A 16,553-nucleotide genomic window follows, 5' to 3' on the forward strand; every position below is an offset into this window, starting at 1 on the left:
AAGTGCGTCTATCGAAAAACGTCTGCAGCGTTAAAAAAAATGAGAAAGCAAGTTGTTGAGGGCCGCACTCCTGCCTATTTATCAACCGCAAACATTTTGGCGCTGGGATGCGGCTACAACTTTCGAAACCGGCTCAGCTTTACTTCCGCCGCGCGCTCTACACGTTCCGCTGGTCGACCAAGGCTGATTCGCTCCGATCGACCAGTGGAAATCGCCTGAGGCTGCAGCTTGACGCAGAACTCACTCTAGAAAAAGCAACCACAGCTGCCCGCAATTCAGAGAGCGAGAAACTTCAACACAAGGAAATTCTCACCATCGAACAGCCAGCTCTCGACATGGGAGAAGTTCGCGGCCAGACAGACGTCAAAAATCGCCGGAACGAAGCGAATTTCATTTAGCTGCATATTCGTGAATGTAATAAAATATATTCCAACTAGCATAATATCTAACGTGTAAGAGCTTCTGCGCTAGGATGGTTGCTGCCGTTTACTGCCACTTAGGAAAGCTTAGGAGAGGCCCTGACGTCATTTTTTTTTTTTTTTTTTTTTTGAAGCCGGCGCGGCCGCGCCGCGACCGGACATGACCGGACGCTGCTATGTCTCTCCTCCTGTTCGCTGTTGCTATGGTGTCCTGTTGCTAGTGGCCTGAGTTTTCATAGCAACAGCGTCGCCGTTGCTAATGGCCCGACTTGGCTAACCCTAAATTTTGACGTCACTTCCGCCACACTTTCTCCAATGCATTGAGAATGGCAAGGGCCTCTCCTAAGTTGTTTCCTTCCTCCATGCTGCCACTGAAACCAGGAAGTGGCTTGTTAGGGCCGTGGGGAAGTGCGCTATTCGTTTTGCCAGCTAGGTGTAACTTGGAGTTGGACATGCTATATCAAATACACTTTTCCAAATGGTTTTATCAGAGGTAGTAAAAGATCGAAACTTCCTATGAAACGAAGTTGCCTTTCAAGTCGCGCCCTCAACATACACACAAGAGGGGAGACGAACGCTGCAAGTGGTGTGGTGGTGTGCGTGACAACACAAAGACACAGTGTCCCGCGGTAGACAAGACGTGCAACCAGTGCGGGGAAAAAGGCCACTACGCCTGCGTCTGCATGTCTAAGCCGAAGGACGAGACCTAGAGTATCCGACAACGACCAAAAGATCTCGGAGAGCTATATCTAGGCGAAATCAAAGTGGGAGTTAACACGCCATGGAGGATTACTGCTACCGTGAACAACTTGCCTTTTACCTTCAAGGTCGACACCGGCGCGGATGTGACTGCAATCGCACACGACCGGTACGACAGAACCGTCATGAGACCCATCAAGTCAACGCAACAGCTGTTGATAGGCCCAGGCCAGACAGCGATACCCACTGTTGGCTACATCGATGCAACAGTCACCTGGCGCAACACTGAAGTCCAAGAACCAGTCTTCATCATCAACGGATTAAAAGAACCGCTGCTCAGTCGACCAGCTATAGAATCACTTGGGATTCTACAGCACCCTCTTGAGCTAGACGAAACCCTCGCACAATCAACTGATGTCCCCATACTTCTTGGCGTCATACCGAAAGATAACGCCTGGGCTTGGAGTCATGAAGACTGAGTACCGCATCAAAGTCAAAAAGGAAGCTGAGCCATATGCAGTCAGTTATCCTAGGCGCGTGCCTCTTCCACTGCTTCCACTTGTGAAGAAAGAACTAGGAAGGATGGAAGACTTGGGAGTCATCCAGAAGATCGAGCGAGCAACCGAGTGGTGTTTTCCAATGGTTGTCGCACGAAAAAAGAACAATGAGCTGCGCATCTGTGTGGACTATGGTCAACTCAACCAACAAATAATACGCGAACGTGTGCTCATGCCTACGGTGGACGAGTGTCTTGCAAAATTAGCAGGTGCAACAGTTTTCAGCTGCCTAGATGCACTACCAGGGTACTGGCAGGCGGCACTGTCCAAGGACTCTCACGAATACACAATCTTCATTACACCAGTTGGCAGGTTCCAGTTCCTGAGGCTTCCCTTCGGAATCTCCACAGCGCCAGAGTTCTACCAACGAGAAATGCTCCGTGTGCTAGAAGGACTAGATGGTGTGAGTTGTCTACAAGATGACATCATTGTCTCAGGGAAGACAACTGAGGAACACGACACCAACCTACTGCTGGTGCCGGAAAAGGTCAGGGCCACAGTCCAGCTCGACCCACCATGTGATGTGTCAGAAGTCGGGTCTTTTTTGGGCTCTGCAAACCACCTAGCGAAATTTCTTCCAGAGCTAGCAGACTTTCCGAAGCCTCTCAGAGACTTGCTCCACCAAGACGCCGACTGGCACTGGGGCCCAGTTCAGCAGCAGAGTTTTGACAAACTCAAACAAGCTTTAAGCAGGACGTCGATTCTCACTCACTACGATGCTCATTCGCCTCACACAGTGTCTGTGGATGCTTCCTCATACGGTCTTGGGGCTGTACATCTACAGCAGTCGCATGAAAAGCTCCTACTTGCGGCATATGCATCACGCTCCCTTGCGGATACAGAAAGATATGCCCAAATCGAAAAGGAGGCACTGGCAATCACATGGGCTTGCGAATATTTCCGCAAATACCTGCTGGGATCAACCTTTCACGTGGAAACGGACCACAAGCCTTTAATACCGCTGCTGACAACTAAACGACTTGACGAGCTGAGTCCTCGCCTTCAACGTTTCAGGATGCGCCTTTTGGAGTACGACTACAGCATGTCCCACACTCCCGGCAAAAAGCTGTACACAGCTGACCTTCTGTCCCGGAAGCCATCTGGGAAACCAGCAGACAAAGAACTCTCGAGAGTGCAGTGCACGAGTTTGAAGAATTAGCACTTGAACAGCTCCCTGCTTCAAACCAAATGCTGGACAGAATCAGGGCAAGCATCCAGTCAGACGAAACACTTTCCAGGGTGGCTACCTTCTGCACTACATCTTGGCCAACTGTGCACGGGTTGTCACCTGACCTGAAAATGTATGTCGAGGTGGCTATAGTGAGATTTCGCTCGTTGATGGTCTGCTATTCAAAGGCGACAGAATAATCATCCCGCCAGACATCAGAGTAGAGGTTCTGGAAAAACTCCATGTAGGCCACTTTGGCACAACGAGGTGCCGAGCGAGGGCAAGAGAATGCATATGAAGGCCAGGCATAGGCAAGCACATTGAAGACTACGTGGAAAAGTGTCCAACTTGCAGAGAGCACAGAAAGCCAGAAACAGAACCCCTGCTTCTAACACCATTGCCAGCACACCCTTGGGACACAGTCGGCATGGATCTCTTCACGCTGGAGGGGAAAGAGTATGTTGTAGTAGTAGACTACTACTCCCGATTTTTCGAGCTAGAACAGCTGCCGAGGACAGCTACAAAAAACATAGTCCTAGTCTTGGAGCCAATGTTTGCACGGTACGGTGTTCCACGGACAATACGCACAGACAACGGGCCGCAGTTCACTTCCATAGAGTTCAAAGAACTAGTGCATTACTGGGGAGCCTCACACACAACCTCAAGCTCTTACTACCCGCAGAGAAACGGTATGGCTGAGAGGGCTGTGCAGACAGCAAAGCAGCTTTTGAGGAAGTCTTCCAACATACACGAAGTGCTGCTTGCCTACAGGGCCACACCCAGCGTGGAAGGGTTTTCACCAGGAGAACTTTTAATGGGTCGTCGTCTAAACACCACAGTACCAACCACCTCGAAGCTGCTAGCCCCGAAGTGGGACGACAGCGAATTCAGACAAAATAATGAAGCCTACAGAGCTTGTGCAAAACGATCGTATGACACCCGGCACAAGGTACGGAGCCGAGAGCGCTTACCACCAGGCACAGCGGAGCTCATCCTCGCTGGAGCTGCATCACATGGCGTGGTAGCACAGCCAACATCAGAACCAAGGTACGTTGTACAAACCGACAGAGGAGAAGCAAGACACCTGCAACCGTTGCAGGACACGAGCTCCACAAGAAGTGGACGTGTTTGTAAGCGTCCAGAACACCTGGAGCGTCCTCACTTAGCGGATGTACTCTTTATTTTGCCTGCATCAAGTTTGGTGAGACGTTCAGCGAGACGAGGAGGGCCAGTCGCAGGGGGGGAGATCGCTGCAGTCTCGTCATCGAAAGGTCGCGTGCGCCATGCCTGAGCGGCTCGGTAAACAGCGATTGCGATTACCACAGATCTAGCGAGAATAAAAAGAATGAAAAACGAGCAACTATGAAAGTGAGCAAATGGGCTTCTACGAGGAAGCAACGAAGCTATCCGGAAATGGGACAGCTAGATTTCGGACAGGTCGACGTAATTCAATCATAGAGGAGTAATGAGGGAGCTGTTTCAGACTGGCGCGCATGAAAAAAAAAAGAGAAAAAGGAAAAAGCTGAGCGTGCGCTGCCGCGGAAAGCTGTACGAATTAAAATCACGCTACGCAGAGAAAAAGTAAACGTATATAAGAGGCCATGAAGTCCCCGGGAGCACTCTGAACTTGCCAGGACGAGCGCATGAAAGTCGATGAGGCATGCAATTGTATGGCTGGAAACTCTCATAAACTTTCTGATGAAGCGAATCTGGATTTGTTATTGACTATTAAGAGTAATTAGGTAAAATCTTTCCGTTTGCTACTTCATGCTAGATTCATTCAGTTGCACATGCGATGTGCACGAGCGGGTCGTACATTTATACGAAAGGAACTTCGTGGTGATCATAAATACTTAGTGATTACTAAAAACGACTTTTAATGCGCATGTTGAAGAACTTTTCTAGGACATTGCATCTATTTCTTTGAACATTTTTCTCAATGTCGCGTGCCAACGCGCTGTTTAGATTTGTGCTTGCTTCCCTAAAAAAACAATGGTATGTTGATATTACACCTAGTTAAGGAGCGCTCGGTTCCATATTAATGCCAAGGTTCATGCGGAAGCATTGCGTGATGGTCTACATAGGGAAATAGCAAGCAATTTGGCCAGATGGTTAAACGTCAGTACGAAGACGTGAGAAATGTTCGAAACAAACCATAGGGAACATGACGGCACGTGCCAATCTGAGTCGATATTATTATGCAGGCAACACCTCACACCTGAACCACACTGCCAGCAGCCTCACCTGGATTTAAGCTCTATCACTGCCAGGTATGAAAATAATTATGGTTAGCTGCCTCACGCCAAAAAGCTTCATAGGGAACGTGCATTTGGGACAGAACAGTATTTTTGTAGATACAGTGTTTTGCACTTAAGACACTGGTCTTTACTGGCACTGTTTCTCCCAAAATCATTCCTCGGCATAGAGTAGCATGGCAGTACTTTTTATCAACAAGCCACGAAGGAAGGACCACGTAGGCCTTTTTTTATCCAAACTGCACAATAAAAACGTAAATTTGACCTCGTCCGAATTCGACCAATTAGTAGCCTAATTTGAGTATGGCCAGTTCAATGGTGACCTCCAAATTTAGGTGGCCTGTACCCAAACCTTTGTCTCTCTGGAATGAAAATGGACATGATGCCCGTTAACTCGCCAAATGTTTAAGGAGGCGGCCCACCTAAAATGGAAGTCACCAGAGAATTGGCCATACTCAAATTAGGTTATAGACACTAATTTCGGTCAGATTCGGACCAGGTCAAATTTTTGGGATTCAGAGGGCCGAATTTCAGGGGTGGCCCTCTTAAATTTGGAGGTCACAACTGAATTTCTCATACTCAAAAAGGTCGTGCACCAACTTTGGTCAAATTCGGACGAGGTCAAACTTAGGGTGCCCAGAGGACTAAATTTTAGGAATGACCCAGCTAGGTTTGGAGGTCACCACTGAATTTGTCATGCGCAATTTAGGCTGGACACCAAATTTGGTCAATCCCGGTGGAGTGGAGCAGTGGTTACGGCGCTCGACTACTGTTCCCAAGGTTGAGGGATCGAATCCCGGCCTCGGCGGCCGCATTTCGGTGGAGGCGAAATGCAAGGCGCCCATGTGCGTTGCGATGTGAGTGTTGAAGAACCCGAGGTGGTTGAAATTTCCGGAGTCCTCCACTACGGCATCTCTCATAGCCGGAGTCGCTTTGGAAGTTAAACCCCACAAATCAAACCAATTTTGGTCAAATTCGGACGAGGTTAAACTTCGGGGGTCGAGAGGGCTAACATTTTGGAATGGCCCACCTAAGTTTGGAGGTAACCACTGAATTCGCCATACGCAAATTAGGTTGGACACCAATTTTGGTCAAATTTGATCAAACATTCAATAAATGTTTTAACCATGCACCACCACTACCCTGATGTCCCCAGGCCAGCACAACCCAAACTGCAGTAAATGCGGTGAAAGAGCGACATACGATCACATTCTCGAACTGCTCAAATGATCCACCTGCGGTGGATTAATACAGCCCCCTTCTCCTGAGCAGTGGGATGCCGTGCTGGTCAGCTCGGACCCGAAGATTCAACTACGGGCCGTCGAGCGGGCTAATGAGGTCGCCGCCAGCCATGGACTAGCGGCCATCTAGTACGTCTCTCCTTAGACCTGCTTGAGCGACGAAATAAATGTTTTGCATCCGCTCCAATCTCTATTTTCTCTTCTGTCCGCATGAGGCAGCGGAGTTGACTCAGCTACAGAGCCAGTAGCAGGCCCATGCATTTTCTTTTCCTTCTTCGTCTTCAGAGATCTGCCCCATACCACAAGGGCAGTGAGAGGGCCTTGCTAGGCTGCGTCCCACATGAACCTCGTAAATGCTTTTCAAGGCAGGCCTTTAATGGCTCATGCTGCCGTGGACAAAGTGTGTCCCGCTACTGCGGCGTTCTGATTGGCTGAGATGCGTCCCTATAATCACACTTGAACGCGCGGTAAGGAACGCCGCGACAGGAGCGATATTGTACCGACCAAACACACACTTCTCGGAGAAAGTGTGATAGATACTGTGCCTTTCCTTTCCTGTAAACCAATTATAATTATATATATGTAGCACTGCAACGAATGCCGACAAGAGGCTAACGATGGGAGGCAAATTATAGGTTAGGAAGGGTAGGCTTCCGCAAGAGACATTAAGAGACCCTCTAATTTTTTTTTTTTTTTTTCTGCTTCTACAAATATCACGCTGTCGTCGACTCTTTCCTCATAAAAAAACAATTTGACCCCGACAACACGTACGCGTTCTGAAAGGATTGTGTGTGGAACCACGTGTCGCGCAGTGGTTAGCTCGAGGCGCGTGCTGAAAGACGAGAAAGATTATTGTCGATGTGGCCTCTGTTCTCTGGAACCACTCGCCCGAATACGTCTCGCCAGAGGTGCGGCTCGTATACTGAAAGCTACCTACCAGCGTGAGTACCCGCTGTGTGTGCAAGCAGTCTACCCTTGACTCAAGCTGTAATCCTGTATGCAGATCGGAAGGGCCTCTAGTTGCTGGATATCTTTTTGGCTATGCGTTCTCGACCACACAGTGCTGATTGCCGTGGTGCCGTCTTCCGAGTACATACTAGACAAATTTTGGGATCGTGACCCTGAAAAAGCGAATTTCCCTGCCTGATAAATTTATTTTAGTGAAGCGCTAAGGCGAAGAAGCACTTTGTTAAGAAAGAAAGAAGGGAGATAAATTTATAAGCAAACGAAAAGTACTGCGACTCAGAAAACCTCAGATGCTCGCTCTCCGCTACGGAGTTCAATGGTTCAAACACACCGCCAATTTGAAATTTGACAGAGATGTATAAGAATGCAGTAACTTAAGAGCCTCGATACGTTTTGTTTTACACTGTGGAATTATTTCTGTAATGATCGATTGTGTACATAGTTTTAATTTAAAGAAGTACACCCCAACAGCGAGAGACAAAAGAACGAAACCGAAAACGTGTCCAGAATAACACGTATGAAAGGTGTTCTCAGAAGCGGGATTGTCAGCGACAAGAGTAATTGGCATTTGTCTGTTTTTATTAGCTGCTGCATGTGCACTTTCGTTTTAGCTACAGTAGCGTTCGACAGCGTGTGGAGTGCGGAAGCATGTTTATTAGCTTTGATAGGCGCGTTTTGTGCCGTTGACAGCAAATTTCAGTACATTGTAAACCGTTCTCTGTTATTTTTGCTAGTGTGAAGGCAGAAAAAAGTAATTTTATTTATGTATATTTCTTTCTTGCACGTTTTTAACACTTTTACGGGTCACTTCAGCAGGTATTATTGTGAGTTACGCAGTTGAGCATTTTAGCGAGAGCCTCGTCTGTAGTGAGCTGGAAAGGCGTTTTCCCGCGTTTAAAGCTGACGTTTCCAATCCCACTCATTGTGCGTGTTGTGTTGACAGTTGTGAGAACGTCTTGTAACTGAACAGAATATACAAAAAATTTGTGGCCTGTTCTGCCCGTGAGTGATCCCAATCTTCCAGGACCAGAAAAAATTAAATCAAGACTTCGCGGTAGTTGTTTGCAGTGTATTTTTCACATGGTTTGCTACGATGACGTGATTATAATGATTAGGGTTCAATTACGTAAATACGTTGTCAATAGCACTGTTACCTTGATTGACGGTGCCACACTTGCGCAAAGCCGTATATGTACCCGCGTCCACGGCATGCAGCATAAGCATTAGATAATAGTCGTGGAATAGTTGGCTCTATTATCGTATGCCATCTTCTGAGCCATAAATTCTGGTGTGCATGCATTTTAAAGAGCATGATTTAACATAGGTGATCGTCGCAGTATGATGTGATGGCCCCTTTGGTCAAGATGAATTATTGCGTTGAAAGCAGGCGGTTAGTTTTTAAACTGAGAACATTCCAAAGATGCACCATTTCTAGCCAGTATTTATACTTTTTTTTTTTTTTTTTTTTTTTTTTTTTTTTTGAGCTTAGCGTGGGTACTGCTTATCAATTGCGAATGGCTGTTACAAAAGGCGCGAGGTTTGTCGAATGGTGATGCATCGTATGCCCACTGTAAACCTATTCCGTTCTGAGCTTGCATTTTTGAGTTTGAACACTGTGCAAAGAGAGCAGTCTTTCCACCGCAGGTAAGCTTGCTAATACATTCCACTGTGGACACCTTGCTTTGACAAGTGGCTGATTTCTTGTGCATAACCAAATGTGCTCCCTCAGCTTCCCTATGTAATGTCCATAAAACACATAAATGAAAGCACTCGCTCAGTGCCTGATTATGCACATTCTTTATCAATATTGCACTGGGCGAAAACCATTCCCACTGCAACTGGAACCTTTGCAGTGACGGAAAGATTTTCTATTTTGATTCTTGAATATGCATAATAAATTACTGCATATGTTGCACTGCTTAGCCTTATTTCTACTCACCAGCAGCTTTGTGCATGTGTCCGTGTGCTCTTGTCTGTGAAAAATGCTTATTTGGCTGTGGAAAGTGCATTCTCATAAGCCAGCTTGAGTAGTTGAGGCCTTGTGCAATGAAGCATTCTTTGTGCCTAACATCTGTTTGCATTTCTTTTTTCTTGCTCCAATACTGAAGACATCCCAGGCATGTGGTGCGGGGACTGGAGCCAGCTTCCGCAGGAAAGTATGCGCTTCCTTGGCTCCAACACCCAGAGTTCTTCTGCCCTTGAGGTGCACAGGCGTAACCTTCTTATTTTTTAAAATTATTTTTAGTCAAAACACTGTGGAACTTGTACTTCACTGGTCGGCTACACTTGAATAAACTTCCTGGCTAACTGTTATGTAGTGACTTAGGATGATTCACATTAAAAGCAAGGTACTTTGTGGCCAGTCACATTTTACCGGTTTTGATGCCAGTTTGTTTGCAAATTGCTGTGAAATATTGTTTACATGCCAGGCCTTTGCTTTGTAAGTGCACTAAGTTCAGTTTATTATCAGGGAGGAAGCAATTGTATGTACTTTGAGCATTTTGGGCTGGTGCTGTGTTGAATATGCCTCTTAAATGTCAGACAGAATCACCTGTCATGGCAACATGTCTTGCTAGCTTTGTGAGATTAACTATGGACTCATCTTTTGCTAAAGTCAACATTTCGGTGCTATGAGAGAGTGGATTTCTTTTATGTGCTGTGCCTCATTGCACTGTTTCTTAACCATCTGAAATCAATGTTTTCTTCTTGTGTGTGCTTACAGGAGGCTAAATCATTGCTATACACTTTAGGTAAGTTACAGTTGCACTAGGTCGATTCCTTCTTTCTGTAAAGGGCCATGTTTTGGAGAGGCTCTTGTCTTTACACAGGGAATCCAGAAGACGGGAACGATCATCTCGTCAGAGTTGCTTGTCTCGGTCCTTACCTTTTTGGTGTATCGTTCTTCAGCAAAGATTGTGAAATATGGGCAAGAAGTTCTGGCATTTACTATCATCCATCCAAGTTAGTGTTGCCACTATTTTTGCAGTACCTTGTTGTTGCTTTTATTATTATTTTTTTTTTGTCACAGGATTCACACTTTTTTTTTTTTTTCCAGGCTTGCCGACGATACCGTCAATGCCGAATTTCGGGAAGCGATTCTTGTTCTTGACACACTAGCGTATCATGTTTCATTTGTACTGGTGGTTGTAAGTAGCCTTCGTTTTATGAATGCGGCTTGACACAAATTCTCATTTTGTGCTTGCCTCTAAAGCCTCTGCTTTGCTATGATTTCACCAGTGCAAGGCACAGGAGAATGGCTCACCGTATCCTTCTATTCGCATGGCTGACAAGTACAAAGTGTTTCTCGACGAATTTGACAAAGAAACGTATTACGAAAATGTGAGGTCACTCGTTGAGACATCAGACTTTTTTAGACTATTCCGGTGAGTCTGAACCTGCACATTGTTTGGGTTGAATGAAGCTTCTGCTTAAGAATGCCAAATAATTTCTTGTGTCCCATTCTGCTCTGATGAATTTTGATCCTCTTGTGGTGTACGACAGATAATGAAAGCAGACTTCTGTCTTGTTCAGGGTTTACAATGCCTTTTTATTATTATTTTTTAAAATCTTCATTTGTTTTTATTATGTGAATAGCAACACTATGTTTCCCCGCCTTTCTTTTCTGCATTTTAGGAAAAAGCTGACCATTTCATTCCTGAGAGAAGAACAAATAATTGGCTGTTTCATGATTGCTCTGAAAGTGTGTAAGTAATTGCAGAGTTGAATCTCAAGGTTGGTTAAGTTATCCATGGTGTTTATTAGGAAAGAAGGTTTTTAAGATACTGGTAGCCGCTGGAGACACATCTAGCTCAAGGCCTCTTTGCACATTTGCAGTGTCTCAGCACTGAGGGAAAGTGATGGCCCTGTAGTGACCTCTGACTGATGCAGGCATATACGTTGGTAGCCCTAGTCATTCTCCTTGCGGTTGCCACAATTGATAATTTTTCTTTCGCACCATACACAAGGAAAACGAGGAGCTAGGGCAAATAGAGTAGGCTAATGAATTCCATAATGGACACCTTAGAAGTCCGGGCAAGTGCCCCAAACTATGCATGAGCCCTTCCTGTAACTTCACTGCTAATTTCGCATTTCCGTGCTGCTGCAGCAAAGTGCCCTCCCTGCTCCCCACCTTTATCATGCGCCTTGCCCTAGCAACATTCACCAGCCCCATACAGAATCCAATCCAGTCCTACTTTGTAGCTTGTGTGAAATGTGTGTGTGAAAATACTGCAAGTTCTGAAAGACATACCGAACATAATGTGATGCATAGCTGCACACAGACTTGTTTTACTTAAGTAAATGGCATATTTGGAATTAGCTGTTCTCTGAATGTTTCATAATTGTTACTTCATTAATGAACTTGCTTGCTTAAAAATGTTTTGTCTTGCCATCATCAGCCTGACTGTATGCCCACTGCAGGGCCTCTCCCATTTTCTTCCAGTTTACTCGGTCCTGTGCCAGCTGCATCCACTTGACCCCTGTGAACGTCTTAATCTCATCCACCCACCTAATTTTCTGCTGCCCCCTGCTAAGCTTACCTTCCCTTGGAATCCTTGCCTTCCCACTTATTGGCAAAACCCAAGCGTTCAGGACTCCTTTTAGAAACTGGCCTTGTAGTGGAAGTGGCGGACATTTGCGGTTGCCTCTGTCCTATTCGTAAGCTCAATGATTTTCATACCACAAAACAAACAGCGTTGTTGCTGACGCATGCGAACAGCTTTGTCGCCATGTTAAAATCACAATGATGAAGGGCACGACAAAATTCGTGCACTTTCGATTTCGTACCCAATTCTAATGCGCATGCTACTTGATGGTTTATTTTTCGGAGAAAAGGTGCACATTAGAATCGGGTAAGTACGGTAATCGAGGGCGCTCTAGTACTCCATCCCTCACAGCCTAATATGTGTGTTGCTTTTGGACGTTGGAAACCACAATTCGCAATTTATTTAAGACTACCTACTTCTCTCCAACAGCGATCGCCCATTGCCACGGTGCCCTCGACACGATACTGGCATACATAAAGCGAGACTGCGAAAAAAATGGAGAGGTAATACACAATTATTGCAATGTATTCAAATTCTCTAGTTGCCTTAAAGGCGACTTGTGAAGGATTCACACTATGAATACCTCATTTACTGTTGTTGTAGGGAAGCCGAGGAGATGAGCTTAAAAAGTTTGGAAATCAAAAGTATAAGGAAAAATCGTTCGAAGCGGCATGTGAGTACTACACCAAGGCAATCGCAGAAATGTAAGTGTTTAAACTTATTAAGCTCTTCGTGGTGTATTTTGTTATTGATGGAAAGTGTAGGCCTGCAGATGAATTTGTCGAGCTTTATTTTATTTTTTTTGTTTCCTCTTCCTGAGTGCAAGATGGCATGCTAGAACCTTTCTCTATAGTAGTTTTCTGTGTTGTAAATGTTAGTTTGACTTAAAATAGCAAATCTAGGCTTAATTGCACCTATTATTTAGCCTTCAGGTGTAGTTGGAGGAGAAAATTTGGAATTACATTCTTCAGTTAACAGTACAGGTGTAGTAGATTTACAGCATTGCTACGCCATAAGATGGTTTCCTTAAAGCACACTGATGAAGGCCTTCATGGCACATTTCTGGAACTGCTATTCAAGGGCAGTTCCTGAAAAAAGTGTATGCTATTGCAGGCAGTAAGGACAAAAAACGTTGTATAAGGCTGGTAAATTTTCGCATGCACTGTACAAGGATTGCAGATATGCCTACATTTTTCACGGTGATAGGTTAAAAATAAAGCTTAGCAGTATGGTCCTGTTTAACAGAAACATAACACTGTAACTCCCATTCACTAGTTTGAGTAGCAGCTTGCAAATCTAAAGAAAATGGGCCAAGTTCAGGAGCTGCGTTTTCAGATAATTGATTTTGTCGTTAATTTTGCTTCTATGCCATGCATGTGTGATATTTTTAACGGGGGTTGGCTAGCACGCTTGGTTTGCTCAATTACACATGGCAGTGGCAAATTAAGCACCATAAGTGGCTTATGAACACATCTCTATTCATTTCAAACTGTCTGTGGCATCTCTGAGTGCTGTTCTTGCAGTCTGGTCTGGGACTGCTTAAGACACGTGGCTCACGAGAAGGTGCCACGTTTACCATATTGAAAATTCAAGGTTGATGAGCATTGCTTTTATTTTTTGATCAATCTTGGCAGACTAGACAACTGAGTCATCTTAAATGTACGGTTATAGGTGGCTTGTTTGTCCACAGGTTTCTGCACCTCATCTGTGTTACTACTGCAGCCATTGCATGCTCACTGGAGCAGATTTTCTTGCATATGGATATGCTGTGTTTTGTGTATCAGTACCTTTAACTTGGGCCATAGATTGTAGTGGAGTGCTAGGGGATCAGTCTTCTTGGTGCCTGCATTGTTCTGGTATAAAGCTCAGTTAGTTGGTGAATTCAGCTAAGTATAAAGACTTGGGCTAGCTCTTTTTTGGAAAATAACAGCACAAAAAAGGAGCTTCATGAGAAGGGCAAAGAATTTAAAGGTGAAAAGAATTGGGCTTGCTCGTTTTGGAAAATAACACAGAAATGGATGCTTTATTAGGCGTACGAAAAATTTAAAGGTGTCTTGAAATGTTTAAAAGGCCCACGCCAAGCACTCTTTTGTGCTGTCTGCACGGCGGCTTACGCATTACTTTTATTCACTGCTTTCGCAGGATACCACCACTATGATTTCTTGGTATTACTAAGATACAGTGGAGACCACTTACAACGTAACAGATTATAGTGAGGAGCCTGTTATCTTGCAGTTTTTGCTGGCCAGTGGTCTGCCCCCTATGGGACTCGATGTAAAGTCATACTGGTTTATATGGTCATGCGAAGCGAAATGTCTGTAATGCGCAGTTTTCAAGTCTGCTTGGCGACAGCGCGGAACAGCGAGTGCACTTCCCTGCACAGCAGAGTACATCGCACCATGTGTTTAGGGCGCAACACAAGTGTACGCTCCAGGCGTGCTTTCTGCTCGTTTCTTCAGTCTCCACGCATTGCTCCCATCTTGCACAAGATTACGCAGCAGCCACTTTTTTCCTTCTTTTGCTTTTCTCCTTTCCATGCATCTGGGTTGCATCACATTTTCTTGCCATGGCATCTTAAATGCTTTCTTTCACTCACATATCGCTCTTTTCGTAAAAGAGTGAGGGGTTCTTGCTCATTGTGATAGTGTCTTCGTTCAAGTTTGGTCGCATGACGGCAGCACTGCATTTCTCTCACGGCGGCTAACTGAAACGCCAGCGTGCCGCTTGAACAGACACTCTGCTGGCTTTTTGGGACGTGCGCTGAACGATTTGTGAGAGGAGATATTTCGTGGTGACAAAGCGCTCCCGCCCTAGCAAAACGGAGCTACACAATGTTGTGGGCTGCCTCAACAGTGCACTAAATACTGTCAGCTTCACCGCGAGACTTGTTTACCAACCAAAAGGTCTCGTTCCAAGACACCTCGCATTCTCTGTGGGAAAGAAGAAGAGTCAAGTGAAATTCTGCATACCGCGTGTAGCGTAATTGTGGAGGTTAGCGCGACTACCTTAACGAGCATCATAAGTGTATGCGCAGTTCCGCGGCAGCGGTCACTCTAATTTTCGCGGTGGGCATCTGCACGGTATGCTAATCTAAGCGTGCAGCGGACTTAGTAGCCTGTTTTTCATTCACTTATAAATAAGATGATTGTGAAAGGGAATTTAGCTGAAAATGAATGGTTTACACTATATTACCAATGCTGGCACGGGCAGAGGCAATATCTATAACTTTTGGGTAGCCTCATCATAATATATGTATTACCAATGCTCGCACTTAAATATCAGTCTGTCATATTAAAAAATCTGTGCATTATGTCGCTTTATGATGAGGCTGGCATGATTTTGCATCTTCCTGAACTACATGTGCGTGTGTGGCTTTTGCCTGCTTTGCTGAGCTCCAGGCCTGTGTCATGAGTTGTGACCACTAGATGGAGGCAGCCCTACCAAAATTTAGCAGATGCTTGTCACTAAACCTACAGCAAGTTGCACCAACATGGGGCAGCAAATTCACAGGGATCGCCGGATCAAGAACTGAGTACTTGTGCTGAAATAGGGTATCACATGAAAAGACTGCAAACGAGTTTTATGGTGTGATGTGTGATTCATGGCTATTATGAAGATGCTTTTTTTTTTGTTGTTGTTCACAAACAAATTCAGGGACAATGAGGGGCTTCATTACGAGGTACATAAGAAAGGAGCCAACAACCACTAATACATCTGGTGCTCTACTACTGAGCTGCGGCGACAGCTTTTGAATCTTACTTTCTTTGGTGTTTATGTTGCTTGTAATCTATTCTTGAGAGTGTTTACCACTGCCACCCCCCTGCATAGTGACGTTCCTGTGAGTTCCACATAGAAGGTGATCTAAGGGGAAGGGCGGCAGGCTGTAACAACCCTCTTACACCATGGAGGAAGGCGACGCTGGCGAATACTCTCAAGAATAAGTTACGTGCTGCATGAATACCTTACAAAATGAAAGATTAAACAGACGTCGCCGTAGCTCAGTGGTAGGACACCAGACGCGAAATTCAGAGGTGATAGCTTTGGATCTGACCGGAGAGGTGTTTTTTTTTTTCTTTTTAATCATTTTCATAATTACACATTACTTCACACATTTGGCAATGTACATACACGCTTTCCTTTGCATCAGTGGCTGTTGACTCCCTTAACGTTCCTTTATTTCAGTTACTGTTGGCTTTTTTCGCATCTGGCCTGAGATTAGACTGTCACGACATAGTGGTGACAGTCACACATAAGCCCATTGTGCTTTTGGCAGTATGGGCTGGGCAACCCTATATTTATTCCTTAAGTGTACATGCTTCACATTGCACATGCACATGCAACTTCAGTCATGCATAGTCATGACACCCTTGCTGGGTGGCAGTTTAATCGCAGTTTCATGTGTCATCTTGTTGAGGTGCTGTGATGTTTTTGCCTTTTATCTGTTGTAGCCTGTTTTGGTGACTTGCAGCTTATTCTTTCTTTCTGCCGGCAGGCGTTACAACCATTTGTTGTACAGCAACCGGGCACTGAGCGCTTTTCAACTGCAGAAGTATCGAGAGGTGGAACTGGATGCACGCCGAGTTATCATCCTTAACCCTAACTTTAAAAAGGTGGACATTTCTTTATTTTATTATCTCACACACATTGTAGTGAGAAGGTAATATTTGTGAAGGGGCTGGGAGGGACGCTCACTCTCCAAGTAAT

The 16,553-nt window shown here is 45.2% G+C and overlaps 1 protein-coding gene across 1 annotated transcript in view; it reads left to right on the forward strand.

Annotated features, from left to right (window-relative positions):
• The first annotated feature begins 4,126 nt into the window (after nt 1–4,126).
• LOC146170994 (uncharacterized) overlaps nt 4,127–16,553 on the forward strand; it is a 33,466-nt gene continuing 21,039 nt past the window's right edge. Inside the window, exons 1-11 of the mRNA XM_084586622.1 lie at nt 4,127–4,142; nt 8,897–8,949; nt 9,414–9,461; nt 10,028–10,055; nt 10,134–10,266; nt 10,361–10,451; nt 10,543–10,688; nt 10,939–11,009; nt 12,279–12,352; nt 12,453–12,553; nt 16,342–16,459. Of these exons, the coding sequence (XP_084442748.1) occupies nt 4,127–4,142; nt 8,897–8,949; nt 9,414–9,461; nt 10,028–10,055; nt 10,134–10,266; nt 10,361–10,451; nt 10,543–10,688; nt 10,939–11,009; nt 12,279–12,352; nt 12,453–12,553; nt 16,342–16,459 (879 nt within the window). The remainder of the gene's footprint in view (nt 4,143–8,896; nt 8,950–9,413; nt 9,462–10,027; nt 10,056–10,133; nt 10,267–10,360; nt 10,452–10,542; nt 10,689–10,938; nt 11,010–12,278; nt 12,353–12,452; nt 12,554–16,341; nt 16,460–16,553) is intronic.

The sequence above is a fragment of the Amblyomma maculatum genome, unplaced genomic scaffold (assembly GCF_055883805.1).
Source record: "Amblyomma maculatum isolate TAMU_Amacu unplaced genomic scaffold, ASM5588380v1 scaffold_24, whole genome shotgun sequence".
Taxonomy (NCBI): domain Eukaryota; kingdom Metazoa; phylum Arthropoda; class Arachnida; order Ixodida; family Ixodidae; genus Amblyomma; species Amblyomma maculatum.